Source organism: Theobroma cacao, chromosome 4 (genome assembly GCF_053813885.1).
Source record: "Theobroma cacao isolate CCN51 chromosome 4, ASM5381388v1, whole genome shotgun sequence".
NCBI lineage: Eukaryota > Viridiplantae > Streptophyta > Magnoliopsida > Malvales > Malvaceae > Theobroma > Theobroma cacao.
The window spans coordinates 1,479,947-1,498,626 of record NC_142642.1 but is presented as its reverse complement, the minus strand read 5'-3'; the positions used below and the strand labels follow the sequence as shown (position 1 = coordinate 1,498,626).

Below are 18,680 nucleotides of genomic sequence, written 5' to 3'. Positions count from 1 at the left end.
ATTAAGACGGAAAAAAATCATTTCAAGTTAAAACAATCAATTGAATTAAGCCGAGTTTGATTTTTTTATTTAGTTATATTGGTTTTTAGGGTGTTTGATTTTAAAAGTTCAATCTTTTTATCAGCACAGTTCGATTTTTTCATGCTATTAACCGAATTGAAAAATTAAAATTGAATTAATAAAAATTTAAATTATTATTATGTATATATTATAATTTTTTATGCATTTGAAAACAAATTGGGTATGCTTATAAACAATTATCATATAGTCCTCAATTCTTTTATCAAAATAATAAAAAACAATTTCCATACAATTTTTTTTCTTATCCAAACTTCATTCCATTTTTTTTGGCGCTTAAAGCTCTTAGGTTTGGGTCTAGTTTCATTAACCTTAAAGCTGTCTTATGTGATCATCCTGGAGACGAAAACTGTCCAGACTCCCGACCAGAACGAACAACTTAACCTAAATCCCTTTGCCCCTTTGCCTTCCCCCTTGCCGGCAGCTCACGGGCTCACCCACAATCGCCGCTTCCCCGCCAGCCGCCCATCCTTCATTTTATTCATCCGACAGCCACGAATTGAGGTAAGAAAGACCTAGATTCTCTCTCTCTCTTTCTCTCTGTGTTTTGATGTCATTCACTCTCTCTTTGGTTTTGGTTTTTTGTGTTTCTCTCTCACAAATGTTCGAATCATTGTTCTTCAACCAATTATAACGTCAAATTAAGCCTTGCAAAGAATCAAGCGTCACTGAATTTGTAGGAGTTTGTCAATCTAGAGCTGATAGATTAAGAGCACATACAAAAAAGGAACCGCTGCACAATATTTCCCTTTCATTAACTGTTATCTGAAGACTATGATCTTAATTATCAGTTCCTTTTAATTTCTTCTGGTATTGGGATGGAAACATTTTCCTGAAATTTGTTAGCAATGACGTAATTTCACAATCATTGCTCTTACTGTATTCGTTTCAATATGGAATTAATGGTGGTTTTAAGCCAAACTTTTCTTATTTACTTATGTGCATAATTTCAAAGCTTTCAAAATTGTGCTGCCATGGATCTAATCGAAACCAATTTAATTTCCAACCTTTGTCAAACCTCAACTTGAATTTCCAAAAAAAATGTATAAATTAATAGTAAAGAACATAAGCAAATGGATCAAAAACAAGTATAAATCTACTGCTTCATGTTTTCTTCTTTACTCTCTTTATGTTTCTCTGTTTTATTGCCAAGTATAAATCTACTGTTTTCTTTTTGGATTTGCAAGCCGACATTCATTGTATTGAAAGAAAATCCTTGTGATTGATTTTATGTTTTTTGACCCTTCTGCTGCCTGCATGTTGATTCAATTTTAGCTACTGCTTCCAAGTGTAGTTTTGGTTGAAATGTTGGATATTGAAAGTTAATCTTTCTAGATCCTTACTCTGTTATTCCTGTGAATGCACTTACTTTTTCACCCATCAGTTTTACTTAACCTCCTAGGTAGTTGTTGCTTGCTAAATTACCAATATATTTGTTTTAAAGATGTTCTCAATTCATGAAGGAAATCATGCAAGTGCACATGATCGTCAACAAGTAATATATTGATAAGTTGAGTTTGTCGATCTCTCAAGGAGTTGGTTTACTACTTGTTGCTAATTACTAAAATTATAATAAGCTAAGTTTTATCCAAGCAATAAACAAGAAAAAAACAAGTTGCTGAAATGAAATGAAATGAAATTTAAAAATCTAAATTAATCCAAGAATTGCAAACTAAGATTATAGTGAGGAAACAATGTAATTAAAGCCTAGGATTATGATTTCAGCTATTGCTTTGTTGGGATACAAGATCAATTAACTACCTACTTTTTATGAGAATCAATGTTAGTCTAGGTTCCTTAAGCATGCATAATACTCCGTCAAGTCATCACACAATTACCTAGCTTCATTAACTATCTATATGTCTGTAAAAAATTAATTAAAGCTAAAGTTGATTAAGTTTAGGTTTTATTTTTGACTATGTATGATTAATAGGTATATGTCTATCCTATTAATTAATCACCCGCTTAATTTCTTAACATGGAATGAACATATAATACTCAAATTTAGGTCTAGTTAGACTATCCTTGTCAAACATCATCTAAAACCCCATACTCAACTTGTTGGTGATCAAGCAACAAACGAAGTGATACTAGACCTTGAAGAACTTATTTAAGGCATTGGCTTTAAACGAGGCCGGGACTCCTTTTGATAACTTCCTTTGCGTACTGGGTCCACAAAGTAATGTGACCACTTCATCAAGATATACATTTGCCCTTTACATAGTTGGCATACTCATCCTCTTCAATCTCTGGTACATTGAAAAATTGATTAATAGAGAGGCTGTTAAAAGGTACTTGTACACAATTGATTTTGTGAAGATTAGTGCTTGCTTTGTTAGTGGGCTAGGTGGAAAAATGGGAGAATTAGAGGTTTTGGAGTAGCGAATAGTGGATATAGTGAATTTCTTGTGGAGTGGGTGATTTTGATTATTTTGAATTTGTGGGATCAATGGTAAAAGAGCAGTGAATTGCTTGAAATATTGTGGTCACATTTTTTGATAATATGATACCCTAAATTTTTATATATGTGTAAAGTAACATAATAGTGGTGATGTGGACCAAGGGTAATTTTATTCTTTTTTTGGTGAGTTTTAGCAAATATTTTATACTCAAGATTCAATAAATTATTTTTATAAAAATATATATATATATATATATATATATATATATATATATTGTTATGAAAAATAACTTAAAAGAATAAATAAAGATAACTGAAAGAACAATTAAAGAGAAGAAAGAAAGTATTTAGGGGAGAGAAAAGAGCTCTTATTGAAGTGTATATTTACAAATGAACTGAGGGGGCCTATTTATAGGCAAATAACTCCCTTATCTTGATAGAATTTACAAGATGAAGATAACACTTAGAGATTAGATGGATTAAATTCTAATCCAATCTAATTTACATCAAATCTAGATATAGATAGAATAAATGGATATTCACAAAAATATTCATAACATACATATATATTTTTTTTTTTTGTCAAATCAAATTGGAGACTTAAAAAGCTAGATACATGTAAGAAAAATGAAAACTTTTCACTAAGGGCAATTTCATTTTTTTCTAAGTAAGCTTAATCAAACATTTTATAAGTAAAATTTATATTTTTATCATTTTTATGAATTCTTTTATATCTTATAAAGGATAAATAAATATAAGAAACATAAGTAGTTTTGACAAAAAGGGCAATTTCGTTATTTATACTTGATGAATTTAAATCAAACGTTTTAAACTCAAAATCCCACAATTATATTCTTGAAAACTTATTTATAATTCATTTAATGTATTTGAGAAATTTTTAAGAAAATGAAAATGTGAAAACTTTTGTTTTCCTTTAAGAAATTTATAAAACATTTAGTGCTATATACAATATGTTTTAGCAAAAGGAGTAATTAAAGTTTGAGAAGTTTTTTTTTTCTTTTAGACATATGCATTCATTGTATATGTTTTCCTTTAGCTTGATTTCTAGTGATACGTAAGTAAAAACTTTTTATCAATATAAATATGTAATCAAACAAATGATTTATATTAATTTTAATATTATACTTATATTAATAAGCAACATTATAATTAAATTTGTAGATCATGATAATCAAGCTTTATTCAAAACGACGCATGATAATTATATTTTCATGCAAAACACTCAAAGTTAATAAACCTTTTCAAAAAGGTAGATTTTTTAAATGTCATGATCAACTAGAAACTTACGTGGCTGTAGCTAAAACCTTTGCTCATTTAACTAATTCTTTTAATCCTATCTGAGTTTGTTTATTTTTCTTTCGATAAACTTGGAGTGTCTGCACTGTCTGGGTTCAAATCAGTCATGGTTTCGACATTGGGTAATCATCTGCTTTCTGTTTGTTTTGCATCAACAAATTTGTTTTCGTACACTTTTTGCATATGGTACAAAAGAAGCATTTACTTCTCGATTGTATTAATTCCTAGCTAGTTTTTGTTAATTAAACCTTGTTTCATTCATGTACTTCTTGTTTTATTCTCTATTGTATTAATTCAGAATTACACATGTTTCTGTTTGGATGCTGATGGTGTTGATTGATATCACCGTATGTTGGGCTTGGGAATATGATTATTGTTAGGACAAAGTGTTTAGTGATGTTTAAACTGGACGAGTTTTCTGCATGTGTTTTAAATGCTGCTTGCATAAAATTGTTTTGCTGGAAAATGGATAGAGAAATGGATGATAGGAACTTTGATTTTGTGACTAGGTTAATTTTGTATAGTCTTGTACAGGTCCTTTCGTTTACAGCCATGAGGTCTGATGTAAAGGGGTGGGAAAAGTGAGAATGGTAGGATGGCATTTTATTGTTCAATGTCTATGATGGGGATTATATGTGGAGTTATCAGGAAAGAATATTGGAAAGATATACTCGGTAGTCTTGTGAGAGCATATTGCCCAGTATTTATTCCGTGTAGATTTTGTCCCAATGTTTCTTTTGGACAAGGGAACAAATTCATTCCCTTTGATTTAATGAAAGCAGGTTGATAATTTTCAAAAAAAAAAAAAAGGATGGCCTCTTTCAGTGGTTTGTTTTCTCTATGGTTTTCTTTCTTTGTTTTTCAATCAGTTGACTTGTTAATCTTTTTGAACTATGATTTAGCATTGGGACATAATCATCTTCAATACCCGAATTCAGTTGATAGTAATTAGCATGATATGAGAACCCAACATCAGGGGCTGTTCTTTTCGGCCAGTCTTTTTTTTCTTTTTGTTCTTTTTCATTGAGCATACAAAATCCAATGGTAGAAACAAATATTTGGTCCTAAGCTTGGAAAGTTGATGGTTCAGCTGACAAATTTTCATAGAGAAAAATAAGGAAATATGTTCCATTAGCACATTTTACCTAAAATTTTGCTTGCTTTTCAACAAGATTTGAGTGAAACATTGGAGCTTTTCTATTTGTTCATAAAAATTTATTATTAAAAGCATTTGCTTTTTATTTTTAAAAGAAAAATAAAAAGGGAAATCTTTAGCTGAAGAAGTTCAAAGACAAAAAATTAGAAAATTCTTTGGATAATGTATTTTATTATTCATATGTTAATTCTAGGCATTATTCATTTTAATATTTATAGGTTTAGAATAAAAATAAATATTTAGTAATTTTATATATTTTCATATTTAAATAATTAATATTAAATTATTATGTTATTTTGTCAAGTTATTATTTATTATATTAAGAGATAAAGTTGAAAAATTAAAATTTTACATTAAAACGAATGTACATTTATTCAACTTATTTTTATACGTAATTTTATGAATTTATATTACATTCTCAATAAAGTGTTTCCAAACTAAACACTACAATGTAATATTCCTAGCAATCACATTCCCTACAATCATCCCTTTCTCATGTTATACTAAACACCGAAAAGTTATCTTCCCAACAATCACATACTCAGCATTTACATTCTCTGCAAAATACCAAACGCCACCTAAAGGTATGAACCCAAAAACCATATAATCCCTTAACTCTGATCAAATCTATTTTGTTTCTTAACTCATTGAGTCAAACTGTCATTCCTCTACTCTAGTTGTTGCCTATCTAAATTTCTTTCTTTAATAAAGAAAGTGGAAACAAGCTTCCGAGAGACTCTAAGTATTTTCCTTTCATTTGATCCTAAAATCGCTTAAAAGTTTTTTCGTTTTGATTCAGTTGAATACAAGTTACATTATATGCCCTCTTTACGTGCATTTGCAATGAACCGTATTCTTTTGCTCTGAATTAAATAAGAAATATATAATTGTAATTTTTTCAGGTTTGAATGGATGAGTTGTTGCAGAACCATTTGTTTGCAACTCATGCAATTGTCGCTTCAGGTTCTGTGGTATTCGCCACTGCTCTTACTTACCCTTTTGACGCTATCAAATCACTTATTCAGGTTCCCTTTCTTTTTCCTTTTTGTTTCAAATTAATCTGTTTTTCTTTTACTACCTGATGCAGGCGCATATGAAAATTTATTTAGTATTTTAGTTAGTTTAGGATTTTATTTTATTTATTTAGTTTGAAATTCTTTTTCCTATCCTTATTAGAATTTTAGTACTTAAAGTCTTTATTTAGGATTAGAATTACTATTTGATTAGGATTTATCTTAACTATTATAAATAAGTATCTTAGGTAGAAGATTATCATTATCATCTTTTGTTATTTTGAATATTTATTCAAGAGGTTTCTTTGAAAACCCAATTATCTTTTTATTGTTCCAACACAATCAACCCTATTCTAGCCCTAATTGTTGAGTTCTAATTGCCCTAAACCTTTCGGCTACATCAAGTGGTATCAGAGCAAACGATCTTACTATCCTATAAGGATTTGAGTTAGGAGATTATGGTTGGTCGAGCTAGAGGTCGAGGTAGAGGCAATCAGCCCCAACAAGCTGAGTTGGCAGAGATGCGGAGAATGATTGATGACTTGACCCGGCCTGTGCAAGCCTTGCAGCGTCAGGAACCAGTGGAAGCCCGAATGGAGAATCCGGAAGGTGACCACAACCCCCTTGAGATTCATGATCTCGAGGATGATGACGAATTTGAGAACGAGAACCCCTTTCATGAAGATGGACCCGCAAATCAAGCGGCAAGAGTTGGATTGGAAGGCCGGTTATTACATGCTCTTGATTTAAACAGTGGAAGAATCAGGATCGAAGTAACTGATTTTCATGAAAAATTTCATGCGGAAGAATATTTGGATTGGGAAGCTAGTTTGGAAAATTACTTTGAATGGAAACCCATGGCAGAAAATCGAAAAGTGTTATTTGTAAAGTTGAAATTAAAGGGTACTGCACTTCAATGGTGGAAGAGAGTTGAAGAGCAACGTGCACGACAAGGTAAGCTTAAAATCAGCACTTGGGAGCACATGAAAAGCAAATTACGAAAGCAATTTTTACCTGCTGATTATACTATGGAATTGTATGAAAAGTTTCATTGTTTGAAGCAAAATAACATGACCGTTGAAGAGTATACATCGGAATTCAATAACTTATCAATTCGGGTTGGGTTAGCTGAGAGTAACGAACAAATTACTTCTCGTTATCTTGCTGGTTTAAATCATTCTATTAGAGACGAGATGGGAGTAGTTCGTTTATACAACATTGAAGATGCTCGTCAATATGCTCTATCAGCAGAAAAACGGGTTTTACGCTATGGTGCTAGAAAGCCTTTATATGGCACCCATTGGTAAAATAATTCTGAAGCAAGACGAGGTTATCCAACATCCCAACAAAATTATCAAGGGGCTGCCACAATCAATAAAACTAATAGAGGTGCAACCAATGTTGAAAAGAATGATAAAGGCAAGAGTATAATGCCTTATGGAGGACAAAACAGTTCTGGTTCTTCTACAAATAAAGGAGGCAGCAATTCCCATATTCGATGTTTTACTTGTGGGGAAAAGGGGCACACTTCTTTTGCTTGCCCACAACGAAGGGTGAACTTAGCAGAATTAGGGGAAGAGTTAGAGCCTGTTTATGATGAGTATGAGGAGGAGGTAGAGGAAATCGATGTTTATCCTGCACAAGGTGAGTCATTAGTGGTACGAAGAGTAATGACAACAACAGTAAATGAGGAAGCAGAAGATTGGAAGAGGCGAAGTATTTTTCGCACACGAGTTGTTTGTGAAGGTAAAGTGTGTGATCTTGTCATTGATGTAGGAAGCATGGAAAATATTATTTCAAAAGAGGCAGTGAACAAATTAAAGCTTCCTACAAACAAACATCCTTATCCTTACAAGATTGGGTGGCTAAAGAAGGGACACGAAGTACCAGTAACTACTCAATGTTTGGTGAAATTTACTATGGGAGATAACTTGGATGATGAGGCCCTATGTGATGTTGTGCCAATGGATGTTGGTCATATTCTTGTGGGTAGACCTTGGTTGTATGATCATGATATGGTTCATAAGACGAAGCCAAATACCTATTCTTTCTACAAGAATAACAAGAGGTATACTTTATATCCTCTTAGAGAAGAGACTAAGAAATCAGTAAACAACAAGATCAGCAAGATCACTGGGTATTTATCTGCTGAAAATTTTGAAGCTGAAGGTAGTGAGATGGGTATTATGTATGCTTTTGTAACTAAGCATTTAAAAAGTGATCAGATGAGTAAATCTCCTCAATATCCAACAGAAATTCAGCAGTTATTGAAGGAGTTTGGAGAATTGTTCAATGAGGATTTGCCGAAAAGTCTACCACCTTTACGAAGCATCCAACATGCAATTGATTTGGTACCAGGAGCAGCATTACCAAATCTGCCAGCATATAGAATGCCACCTATGCAGCGAGCTGAGGTACAAAGACAGGTTGAGGAGTTGTTGGAGAAAGGTCTAGTGCGTGAAAGTAAAAGTCCTTGTGCTTGCCCAGCTTTGTTAGCTCCTAAGAAAGATGGTTCATGGAGGATGTGTGGACAGCCGTGCCATAAATAAAATTACAATCAAGTATCGTTTTCCCATTCCTCGATTAGATGAGATGCTTGATCAATTAGTTGGTTCAAGAGTGTTTTCAAATATCGATTTGAAGAGCGGATACCATCAAATTAGAATGAGGGATGGAGATGAATGGAAAACAGCTTTCAAAACCCCGGATGGATTATTTGAATGGTTGGTGATGCCATTTGGCCTTTCAAATGCACCAAGCACATTCATGAGAGTCATGGCAGAGGTACTCAAGCCCTTCTTGAATTCATTTGTGGTGGTTTACTTTGATGATATTTTGATCTATAGCCACAATAAGGAAAAGCACTTAAAACATTTACGACAAGTTTTAGAAGTTCTTCAAAAGGAGCAGCTTTATATAAACTTGAAAAAGTGCAGTTTTATGCAACCAGAAGTGGTATTTCTTGGTTTCATTGTGTCTGCAGAGGGTTTGAAACCAGATCCAGAGAAGATTCGTGCAATTTCAGAGTGGCCAGCACCTACATCTATCAAAGAAGTAAGGAGTTTTCATGGTTTGGCATCTTTTTATAGGAGATTCATTCGAAATTTTAGTTCTATTATGAGTCCTATAACTGAATCTTTGAAGAAAGATGGATTTGAATGGTCACATTCTGCACAAAAAGCCTTTGAAAGAGTTAAAGCTTTGATGACTGAAGCCCCAGTTCTCGCACTACCAGATTTTGAGAAGTTATTTGTTGTTGAGTGTGATGCTTCATATGTAGGAATTGGAGCAGTTCTTAGTCAAGATGGAAGGCCTATAGAGTTTTTTAGTGAAAAGTTGACAGACTCTAGACGACGTTATTCAACTTATGACTTAGAGTTTTATGCTTTGGTAAGGGCCATTCGTCATTGGCAGCACTACTTGGCTTATCGTGAGTTTGCTGTTTATTCTGACCATCAAGCTTTAAGGTATTTGCATTCGCAGAAAAAGCTTAGTAATCAACATGCTAAGTGGAGTTCTTTTCTCAATGAATTTAATTTCTCTTTAAAATATAAATCTGGGCAGTCTAATACTGTGGCTGATGCTTTGAGTAGGCGATGTAAAATGTTATCAGTTATGAGCACTCAAGTCACAGGATTTGAAGAACTTAAAAATCAGTATAGTTCTGATTCATATTTCAGCAAGATAATAACTGATTTGCAAGGTTCATTACAAGCTGAAAATTTACCTTATAGGTTGCACGAAGATTATTTATTCAAAGGTAACCAATTGTGCATTCCAGAAGGATCTTTAAGGGAGCAAATCATTAGAGAACTTCATGGGAATGGTTTAGGAGGACATTTTGGGAGAGACAAGACTTTGGCAATGGTGGCTGATCGTTATTATTGGCCAAAAATGCGCCGAGATGTGGAGAGGTTGGTGAAAAGATGTCCAGCTTGTTTATTTGGTAAAGGCAGTGCTCAAAACACTGGTTTATATGTTCCTTTACCTGAGCCAGATGCACCTTGGATTCATTTGAGTATGGATTTTGTTTTGGGACTTCCAAAGACAGCAAAAGGATTTGATTCTATCTTTGTGGTGGTGGATCGGTTTTCAAAAATGACACATTTTATTCCGTGTTTTAGGACTTCTGATGCACCTCATATTGCTGAATTATTCTTTCGTGAGATTGTAAGATTACATGGAATTCCAACTTCCATTGTTTCTGATAGAGATGTGAAGTTTATGGGACATTTTTGGAGAACTTTGTGGAGGAAATTTGGGACAGAGTTGAAGTATTCTAGTACTTGCCATCCGCAAACAGATGGTCAAACAGAAGTTGTGAATCGAAGTTTGGGTAATATGTTAAGATGTCTTATTCAAAATAACCCAAAGACTTGGGATTTAGTCATACCCCAAGCTGAATTTGCTTACAACAATTCTGTCAATCGAAGCATAAAGAAGACACCATTTGAGGCTGCATATGGGTTAAAACCTCAACATGTGCTAGATTTAGTACCCCTACCACAAGAAGCTAGAGTGAGTAATGAAGGAGAGTTATTTGCTGACCATATTCGGAAAATTCATGAAGAGGTAAAGGCTGCTTTAAAGGCCAGCAATGCAGAATATTCTTTTACAGCAAATCAACATCGTCGCAAGCAGGAATTTGAGGAAGGTGATCAAGTACTTGTGCACTTGAGGCAAGAAAGATTTCCTAAGGGTACTTATCACAAACTCAAGTCTAGAAAGTTTGGACCTTGTAAGGTGCTAAAGAAAATCAGTTCAAATGCCTATTTAATTGAGTTACCACCTGAGTTACAAATCAGTCCTATTTTCAATATTTTGGACTTGTATCCATTTGATGGATGTGATGGAACTGCATCTACCATAGACGCTCAAATTCAGCACCTTCCAATTGCTAAGGTTGAAGTTATTGAGGATGTGCTAGATGTAAAAGAGGTTCGATCTAGACGAGGGAACCCGTATAGGCGATTTTTAGTGAAATGGCTTGGTAAACCTGCTAATGAAGGCACTTGGATTGCAGAAGAAGAATTGAAAAGAGTGGATCCCGACATCTATGAGGAGTATGTCAAGGCCTACTCGTCGGAGTCGAGTCTTTTCTGACCCGAGGGGACTGATGCAGGCGCATATGAAAATTTATTTAGTATTTTAGTTAGTTTAGGATTTTATTTTATTTATTTAGTTTGAAATTCTTTTTCCTATCTTTATTAGAATTTTAGTACTTTAAGTCTTTATTTAGGATTAGAATTACTATTTGATTAGGATTTATCTTAACTATTATAAATAAGTATCTTAGGTAGAAGATTATCATTATCATCTTTTGTTATTTTGAATATTTATTCAAGAGGTTTCTTTGAAAACCCAATTATCTTTTTATTGTTCCAACACAATCAACCCTATTCTAGCCCTAATTGTTGAGTTCTAATTGCCCTAAACCTTTCGGCTACATCACTACCCTTTTCTTGTTCTAGAAAAATCAGTAACCTATTTATTTCTAATATATGTTATATATTCTGATCTTTCAAGGTGAACAGGTTGGTTCAGGTTCCAGTAAGCAATTAACCGCCTCTCAGGTTATAAATCGAGTTCGAGCTTTGTCAGGAAATTCAGGTAAGCCTTAGGCCTCTCTTTTATTTATTCTACTTATGTATTGGACTTCCACTTTAAGTCAAAATGTTAGGTGCTGGTTACTCGTTTTGTTTGTTTAATATGAATTGACAAAATGGATGGAATGGTATATAACGGTTGCATATTTGGCAAAATAGAATTGTGTACTGTGATTTTGGGAACCTTGATATGCTTACTTTTCCTATATGGGTGGTGGTTATTGAATTTTCAAATTTGTTTGATACTTTTGGCCTTCTCCACCTGGTAGCTTTCAATTACTTTAGCAATTACAAATGAAGAATAAGGGGAAAGAAGAAATGCTCATAGCTGATTCATAATAACATCAAGAACCATTTGCCCTCAATTTTATAAAATTTTGAAATAATTTTGTGTTTGGACTAAGTTTTCAGTCCCATAAGATTAAAAGAGGAAGGTAGATGGAGAGAAAAGCTTTGTACATAGGTAATGCTCTGTGCTTTCTTATGAAAGCTAAACTGTAGAGGAGAATGTCTAATATATGAAAGAAGCAAAATGGATTTTGTTGCAGCCACTACCTTTTTCTCTTCGATCTTTAAAATAAGTGTACAATGAAGACAGAGTTGACTTGGATGAAACTTGAAGCTGTAATTTGGGCAAGCATGGTGCACGAAGCCTCTAGCTTGTTATGGTTAAAAGATTGGTTGCATGTTCAATTGTATGCTTTGATGCCTTCTAAATTTGAAAAAAAAAAATCCAAAAATAGACCTCTAAATTAATTTAAGCTACAAATCAGTGGGGCAATTCGTAGCATTTGTTTAAACCTTAAATGTGGCCTATCTATTTCCTCTTAGTTTCTTTTATGTTGTCATTTATGTGTTAATTCTACCATATAAATACATATTTCCTCCATCTCAAATTGAATCTTCACTTTTGACTTGGCATGGAGATTAAGAGAAATATTATGGGTTTAGTGTTTTTGATATTATTATTTTATAACTTTTATAATAGTTTTATTCTATAGTTTTTACTGTAAATTTTTTTTAAAATATATGGAATAGAGAAAAAAAAAAAGTAACAAGTATTAGAAAAGGAAAGTGGATTATTTTTGGGACAGTCCAGATAGGAAAGATGGACATCCAATTTGTTTTGATTGATACCTTCAGAAATTTGAATATACTACTATGGAAACTAAAATTTGCAGTTCCTCTCCCCTCACCCCCTTTCTTTTTGGTATCCTGCTTACTTCCTATTATGCTTGCTTTCCCTTTCTAGCTTTGTTTTCTAGAAACAAATTTTGTTATGTTCAGTATCCTAACTTTTATTTGCTGTTTGATTTTTGCTTTCTTTTAAAAAACACAGGTTTGTATAGTGGCTTTGAGTGGTTGGCCTGGGGGAGAATTTTTGGTTTGGGAGCTCGCTTTGGAATATATGAAGTTTTGACAGCCTTCTGTAAAGGTATTCTTTGTCATTCACTAAGTAGTATTTACAAGTCATTTTACCCTGAATGTAGTATGCTTAATATAACAAGTGTGCACATTCTCTTCCACAATTTGGGTGATTAAAAAACATGCAAACCATATTTTAATATTTTGTGCCCAGTTAGAAAAGAGACAACTTAGGAGCTTTCATAGCATTGATCATTAAAGAACATCAGTCGGTTATGTATTTTATTAAATTGCTGAGTAGATCTCAAAGTTACTCCATGTTAATTTGATTCATGATATACAATGTAATATTCAGAAACCAAGGCATCACAAAGTGTTTTGCTTTTAACTTTTCTTCAAAGTGACTATTTGTTTGAGTCACTTTATTGCCATCAAATACAAACCCACCCTTCTCCATGTTCTATCAGTCTAACTGTGCCTCTGGCATGGATAGTGCTAATTTTTCTGTTTTATTGTCTAATTTGTTTATTGTATGTAAGCATGTATAGTCAAATGGGTATAGATGTTTTAGAGGTATAGTTGTATAGTAAAATTTCACAAAACTAATCTGTCAATAGCAGCTCTTTGTTTTATTTAAGAAAGAGATTCAATTGAGTAGCTGCATTCTAATTAAAACTAAAATCTGTGGATGTTCTACCTTTTCTTGTTAATTATATTAAAAAATCTTCGGATTCTATGCAAAAACCTAAGAGTTATAATTATGTCTCAGTGATCTCATTTCCTGATGTTAGTAGTAGCTGCTCATAATCAACAAACTCTCCTTTCCCAACTTCTCCTCATAATTTGAAATGTTCATGTAAATGGCATAATGTAATAGAATAATTGAAATAAGTTTTCCTTCCATAGCATCCACAACATTTAGTGCATCATGTGGTGATATGGCTGTTTCGCAGATGGTCGAGAAGACAATTATGTGTATGTCTCTGAGGCCCTTATGGCAGGAATGGCAGCTGGTGCTGTGGAGTCGCTAACAAGCTCGCCTTTTGAACTTATTAAACTTCGCGCGCAAGTGACCTCTGCTTCTCGCTTTTCAAGATCGACTCCAGTAACAGAAAATAAATCTGTTGTGCCAGCAATTGCCCGATTACTATGTGGATATACACCAGAGATGAGAACATTGAACCATTCGGTAGGAATGTTGTCCATCTTAAACAGCAAACATCCTAATATGGTTGGTGCCATACAAGATTACCCCTGGATGATGACTGGGTCTGGGAAGCCACCACCAGTTTATGATGTTCGGAGGCCATCCCAAATCATTTCTTTGGAAGGATGGGGTGCATTATGGAGAGGCCTTCGTTCTGGAGTTGCTCGAGACTCTATATTTGGTGGCATATTCTTCTCCACTTGGCAATTTTTACATCGAGCAATGCTAGACTGGAAGGCAGTTGGGATGGATCCCCTACCCAGGTGTTCTTTTAATTTTTTTTTAATTCCCACCATGTCATATGATGCATAATGTTTTCCTGTTGAATGTTTTAGTTGATTTTATGGTGAGCTAGGGTTGTTCTCATTATATTTCATTCTTCATGTGAAGGAGAATAGAGAGAAGGATGCTGAACCAAACATGGCAAAGCAATCATCTAATTTTTTAGTTCAAGTTTGTTATTGTATCCTTAGGGACTTCAAACCAAGATTTAATATACTTTTACTGTGTTAATGGTAATAATCTGAACATCTGGTGCTTGTAAGGGAAAGAAATTAGAAGAGGAAACTTATCCAAAAAAAAAAAAAAAGAAAAGAAATTAGGAAGGAAAAACAAAAAAAATGTTTCCAAATGGCCACAGGTGTTCTCTAAGGGAAATTATTAAACAATTAAGAAAACATAATGTTGCATTTTTTTCTATGTCATGGTATAGATTTTCTTTCTGGGCACCTTCTGATACAAAAGTGTTGGTTTATCACTGATATGATACTAATTTGCATGTGTGTGCAAATTAGTGTAGATGCCAGTTTTATTTGTGCTTTCCGTTTCTTAAAATTCAAATCTTTCAAGTATCTGAGAACTATTTGTGTACCATTTTGCTTGCAAATGAAGTTATTTATAGTGGGAATATTTTGGAAAAGAATAGGTCTTGGGTTCACAATTGACAAATATAAAGAGATCCACCTTTTTCTGGTTCAGTTAAATTTTCTTGAAGCACAAGACTAATTGGCTTGTTAGTAGTTAGGTTAGCTGGTGGACATCTATTCCTTTTTCTCTTTGGATACAATGTTGATATGTTGTAAACTATTATCTCAATTTTAAACCGGGTTAATAGTAATGATCAAGTTTTAGCACGATGTGTACATTCACATATGCTAGCATTTCTTTCACAAACTTGGCTTTGTTAATATTTGTTATCTTATTGGTTATGAAGGATAAATCTGCGTTTCTCTCTTATTTATGTCTGTTCTGTCAACAAAGTTCAAGACGGAAAAGACTAAAACGTCTTAGCTTTCTTTGCCTTGTTTAGTATTCTTTGGATTGTGGTTTAGTTGATACATCTTTGGTACTTGTAGAAGCCCATTGAATCTTTGGGTTAGTCATTGGCAGTAGTCCTCTTCTTTTACATCAGCACCACCCCTTTCACCAAGTTTTGAACTGAAACTTCCAAGTGAAAGAACCAAGTTCTAACCATTGGCTGTGTCATTTAGGATATGCTTTAGTTGTTAATGCATCTACGATTTTGCCTCAAAAGTGTCTGTATAGTTAATAAAGATAAAAAAATTTGTTTCTTTATTCTTATACTGCTTGAGGCACTTTAATCAGTAATATATGGATATCCCGGTTAGTTTTCCACCCAAGTGTGGTCTGTATACTGGAAGAGAGCCACATGATAAAAAGATAGGTCTAGGTTGTAAAATCATGATTTTTGAATTGGACTGTCAATCTTTTTTTTTTTTTTTTTGAAAGTTAATAATTTCATTACTTTCCAGGGAATGAAATACCATATTCCATTTTTTGAAATGGAGGGCATTCAAACTTAATATTTAAGATCATCTAGGTATTTGGCCTTTTGTAATTTAGTTTAGAGCTAGTCCTAGTTTTCCCAAGTAATATATGGTTAAGTTTGAAGCCTCTAATCTCAGGTTTCCATGATCAGTTATGCTGTCAAAAGTTTTTGTGACATGGTTTTCCTTGTCATATATTGGCTCAGAAAATTTACTGTTTGACCGAACCACTTTTCCATGGCTGTATAAATTAACATGAAACAAAGAATTGAGATAGAATATTGTTATATATCATTATATGGCATTATGTGAAATTATCTGCAATGAATTTCAGATATTGCCCAAACTATTGATAAGATTTTAACTTCTAGATGTTAGCTTCTATGGCTAAAATTTGGAATTCTTCCTCAGGTGTGACGAAGAAATTGGTCCACTCTCCCCTTTAGCTGTTAGTCTTGCAGCTGGGTTTTCAGGTTCAGTTGCTGCTGCTGCATCTCACAGTTTTGACACTGCCAAAAGTCGATCACAATGTATAGTGTTGCCCAAGGTATATTTTTTATTAAGAGCTGCTTTATCTGTGATGTTTACTTGTAGCATATGGATTTGTTCATCCAAGTTACCTTTGCCATGAGATTGCCAGCTAATAAGTCAGTATGACAAAATAGTTCTGTTTTCAATCTTCATCCATTTATGTTATAATTTACAATGTTGTTCCCTTTTTTTTTTCTATGTATGAGCCCTGTTCCCTTTTGGCATGTTTTGGTTTGTAAATGTTCGTATTTGTTTTTCTTTCTGCTAGAAACTCAATATATTGTGGTTGTTAAGCTTTTATGTTCCTTGATGAAAAGAATATTAAGTATGAAGTAGGCCACTAGGTTCACAATCAATGCATGGTCAAGACATTTTGAGTTGTCTCGCTCATATGCAGATTGCCTTCATGTAGCCAATTATGCCTTGCAGTTCATTTCAATGGAGAGAAAGCTTCTCAAGTGGAAAATACCAGGGAAAAGATTTGAGAGAATTACAGGGATTCACCCGGCAGACAGAAATGTCTTATATCATGGCATTTGGCCACGGATGGCTCGTAGTGGGATAGCATCATTCTTGTTAGTGGGAAGTTATTATTTGTCCATTAATTATCTTGTTTCAAGTAATTGATAATTTGAGCATGTAATTCATTATCTAAAAAGAATGTTCACGAATCAGGTTGGGTTAGTTCACTTCTTTTTAAAATAAAATTCATTTTTATAATTTTAACTAACAAACTCTTTATCAATAAGTACTTGAGCATTTGACTTATTAGTTGATATATGATCTTTTATCTAAAAAGTAAAATTCGAATGTCGTTCCTCCAATTAAAAAATAAATTCATATCAATAAAATTGTTTCATGATTTAATCCATAAATTGAATAATAAAAACATGTTACAAACAAATAAATTACATCAAATATAAATAAAATTTCAATCTTTAACAAAAACTATAATACCATAAATATAAATATATAACTAAATAAATAGAAACTTCAAGATTTATTTATGTACTCTTCAATTCTCATTCTCAAATAGAACATTTGAATCTTATTTGAATAGTAATAATGTCTAAAAGTTTGAATTATTATCAATTTATCATCTAATATTCATTGTTATAAAAAAAAAAGAAATAATGAGTTTCAATTTTAACTAAAATTATTAATTTAACAAGTAAACATTAAAGACATTGAATATATAAAATAAACAATATCATTGATAATTAAATTATTAATTATATATAACTAAATATATAATATTATTAAATTAACTAAAATTATTTATTTATATATTTTTTGGCTCGTAGGCCTGGTCTGTCCGAACCCAAGACAACCTATTGATCAAATAGACTAACCTATTAATAAACCTGAATTTTTAAATCCAACTCACTTCATTTTCAATAAAAAAATAAACCGACTTAATGTGTTAGGCTTATTTTGACTAAGTCTAAACATAGCTGAATTTGAAAATTAGCATGTACCGAAAGGGTCTGTTTCTTTACGTGGCTGCTACTCAAAGACAAACTTAATACTAATGAAAATAGAATGAAGCAACGAATGATTAACCGAGCCTCCTATTCGCGCTGTATGGGTGGTAATGAGTCAACTCTTCATCTTTTCAGGGATTGCCACTTTGCACTACAAGTTTGGAGCTGTTGGCCTGTGTTAGGTACGAATGGTTAATACTCAATTGTGCTAGTAAGAATGCTTGGGTTGATAATATGCTGTTGTGTATTCAATTTTCCTTCACCTTATGGTTCACTTGGAAGAATCGAAATAAGAACATCTTCCAGCCAGTAATAGACTCTCCAAGTCGAGTTTCGAGTGGAGCAAAAAAGCTGGCCAAGGAAGCCAGTAATGCTTTCCACAACAAAAGGCTCAGTACTTGAGGGGTGCGATGGGTTAAATGGCAACCACCTGAGATGGGTTGTTTCATTCTCAAGGATGGGGCTGTTAAGTCGAGCTCAAAACGTGCCTCTACAGGTGGACTCACACGCAATAGTGAAGGGGAATGGATTAGTGGATTTGTGGCTAACATCGATGCAACAGACAGCTTAATGGCAGAACTTTGGGGTATTAGAAAAGGTCTTTTTTTGGTGAAATCCATGGCAGAATTAGTCAGCGCGTGATAAATTTTGCAGGCATTGGGCATATTTTTTGGTGGTACACGACACGAGTCTACTTGAAATATTATTATATTAATAAAATAATTATTTAAATTA

At 33.2% G+C, this 18,680-nt stretch overlaps 1 protein-coding gene across 2 annotated transcripts; it reads left to right on the top strand.

The window, feature by feature from the left end:
* Positions 1–401: 401 nt before the first annotated feature.
* LOC18600892 (mitochondrial arginine transporter BAC2-like) lies at positions 402–17,195 on the top strand. 2 transcript variants are annotated; one of them, XM_088805128.1, is made up of 7 exons: positions 402–582; positions 5,855–5,977; positions 11,500–11,575; positions 12,911–13,006; positions 13,890–14,406; positions 16,342–16,477; positions 16,859–16,995. In XM_088805128.1, the coding sequence occupies exons 2-7, from the start codon at positions 5,861–5,863 to the stop codon at positions 16,871–16,873; spliced, it is 957 nt and encodes a 318-aa protein (XP_088661254.1). In that variant the 5' UTR covers positions 402–582; positions 5,855–5,860; the 3' UTR covers positions 16,874–16,995. The 2 variants fall into 2 exon arrangements, with proteins under 2 accessions (XP_088661254.1, XP_007031682.2); XM_007031620.3 differs by having other exon boundaries at positions 406–582; positions 16,891–17,195.
* The last annotated feature ends 1,485 nt before the right edge of the window (positions 17,196–18,680 follow it).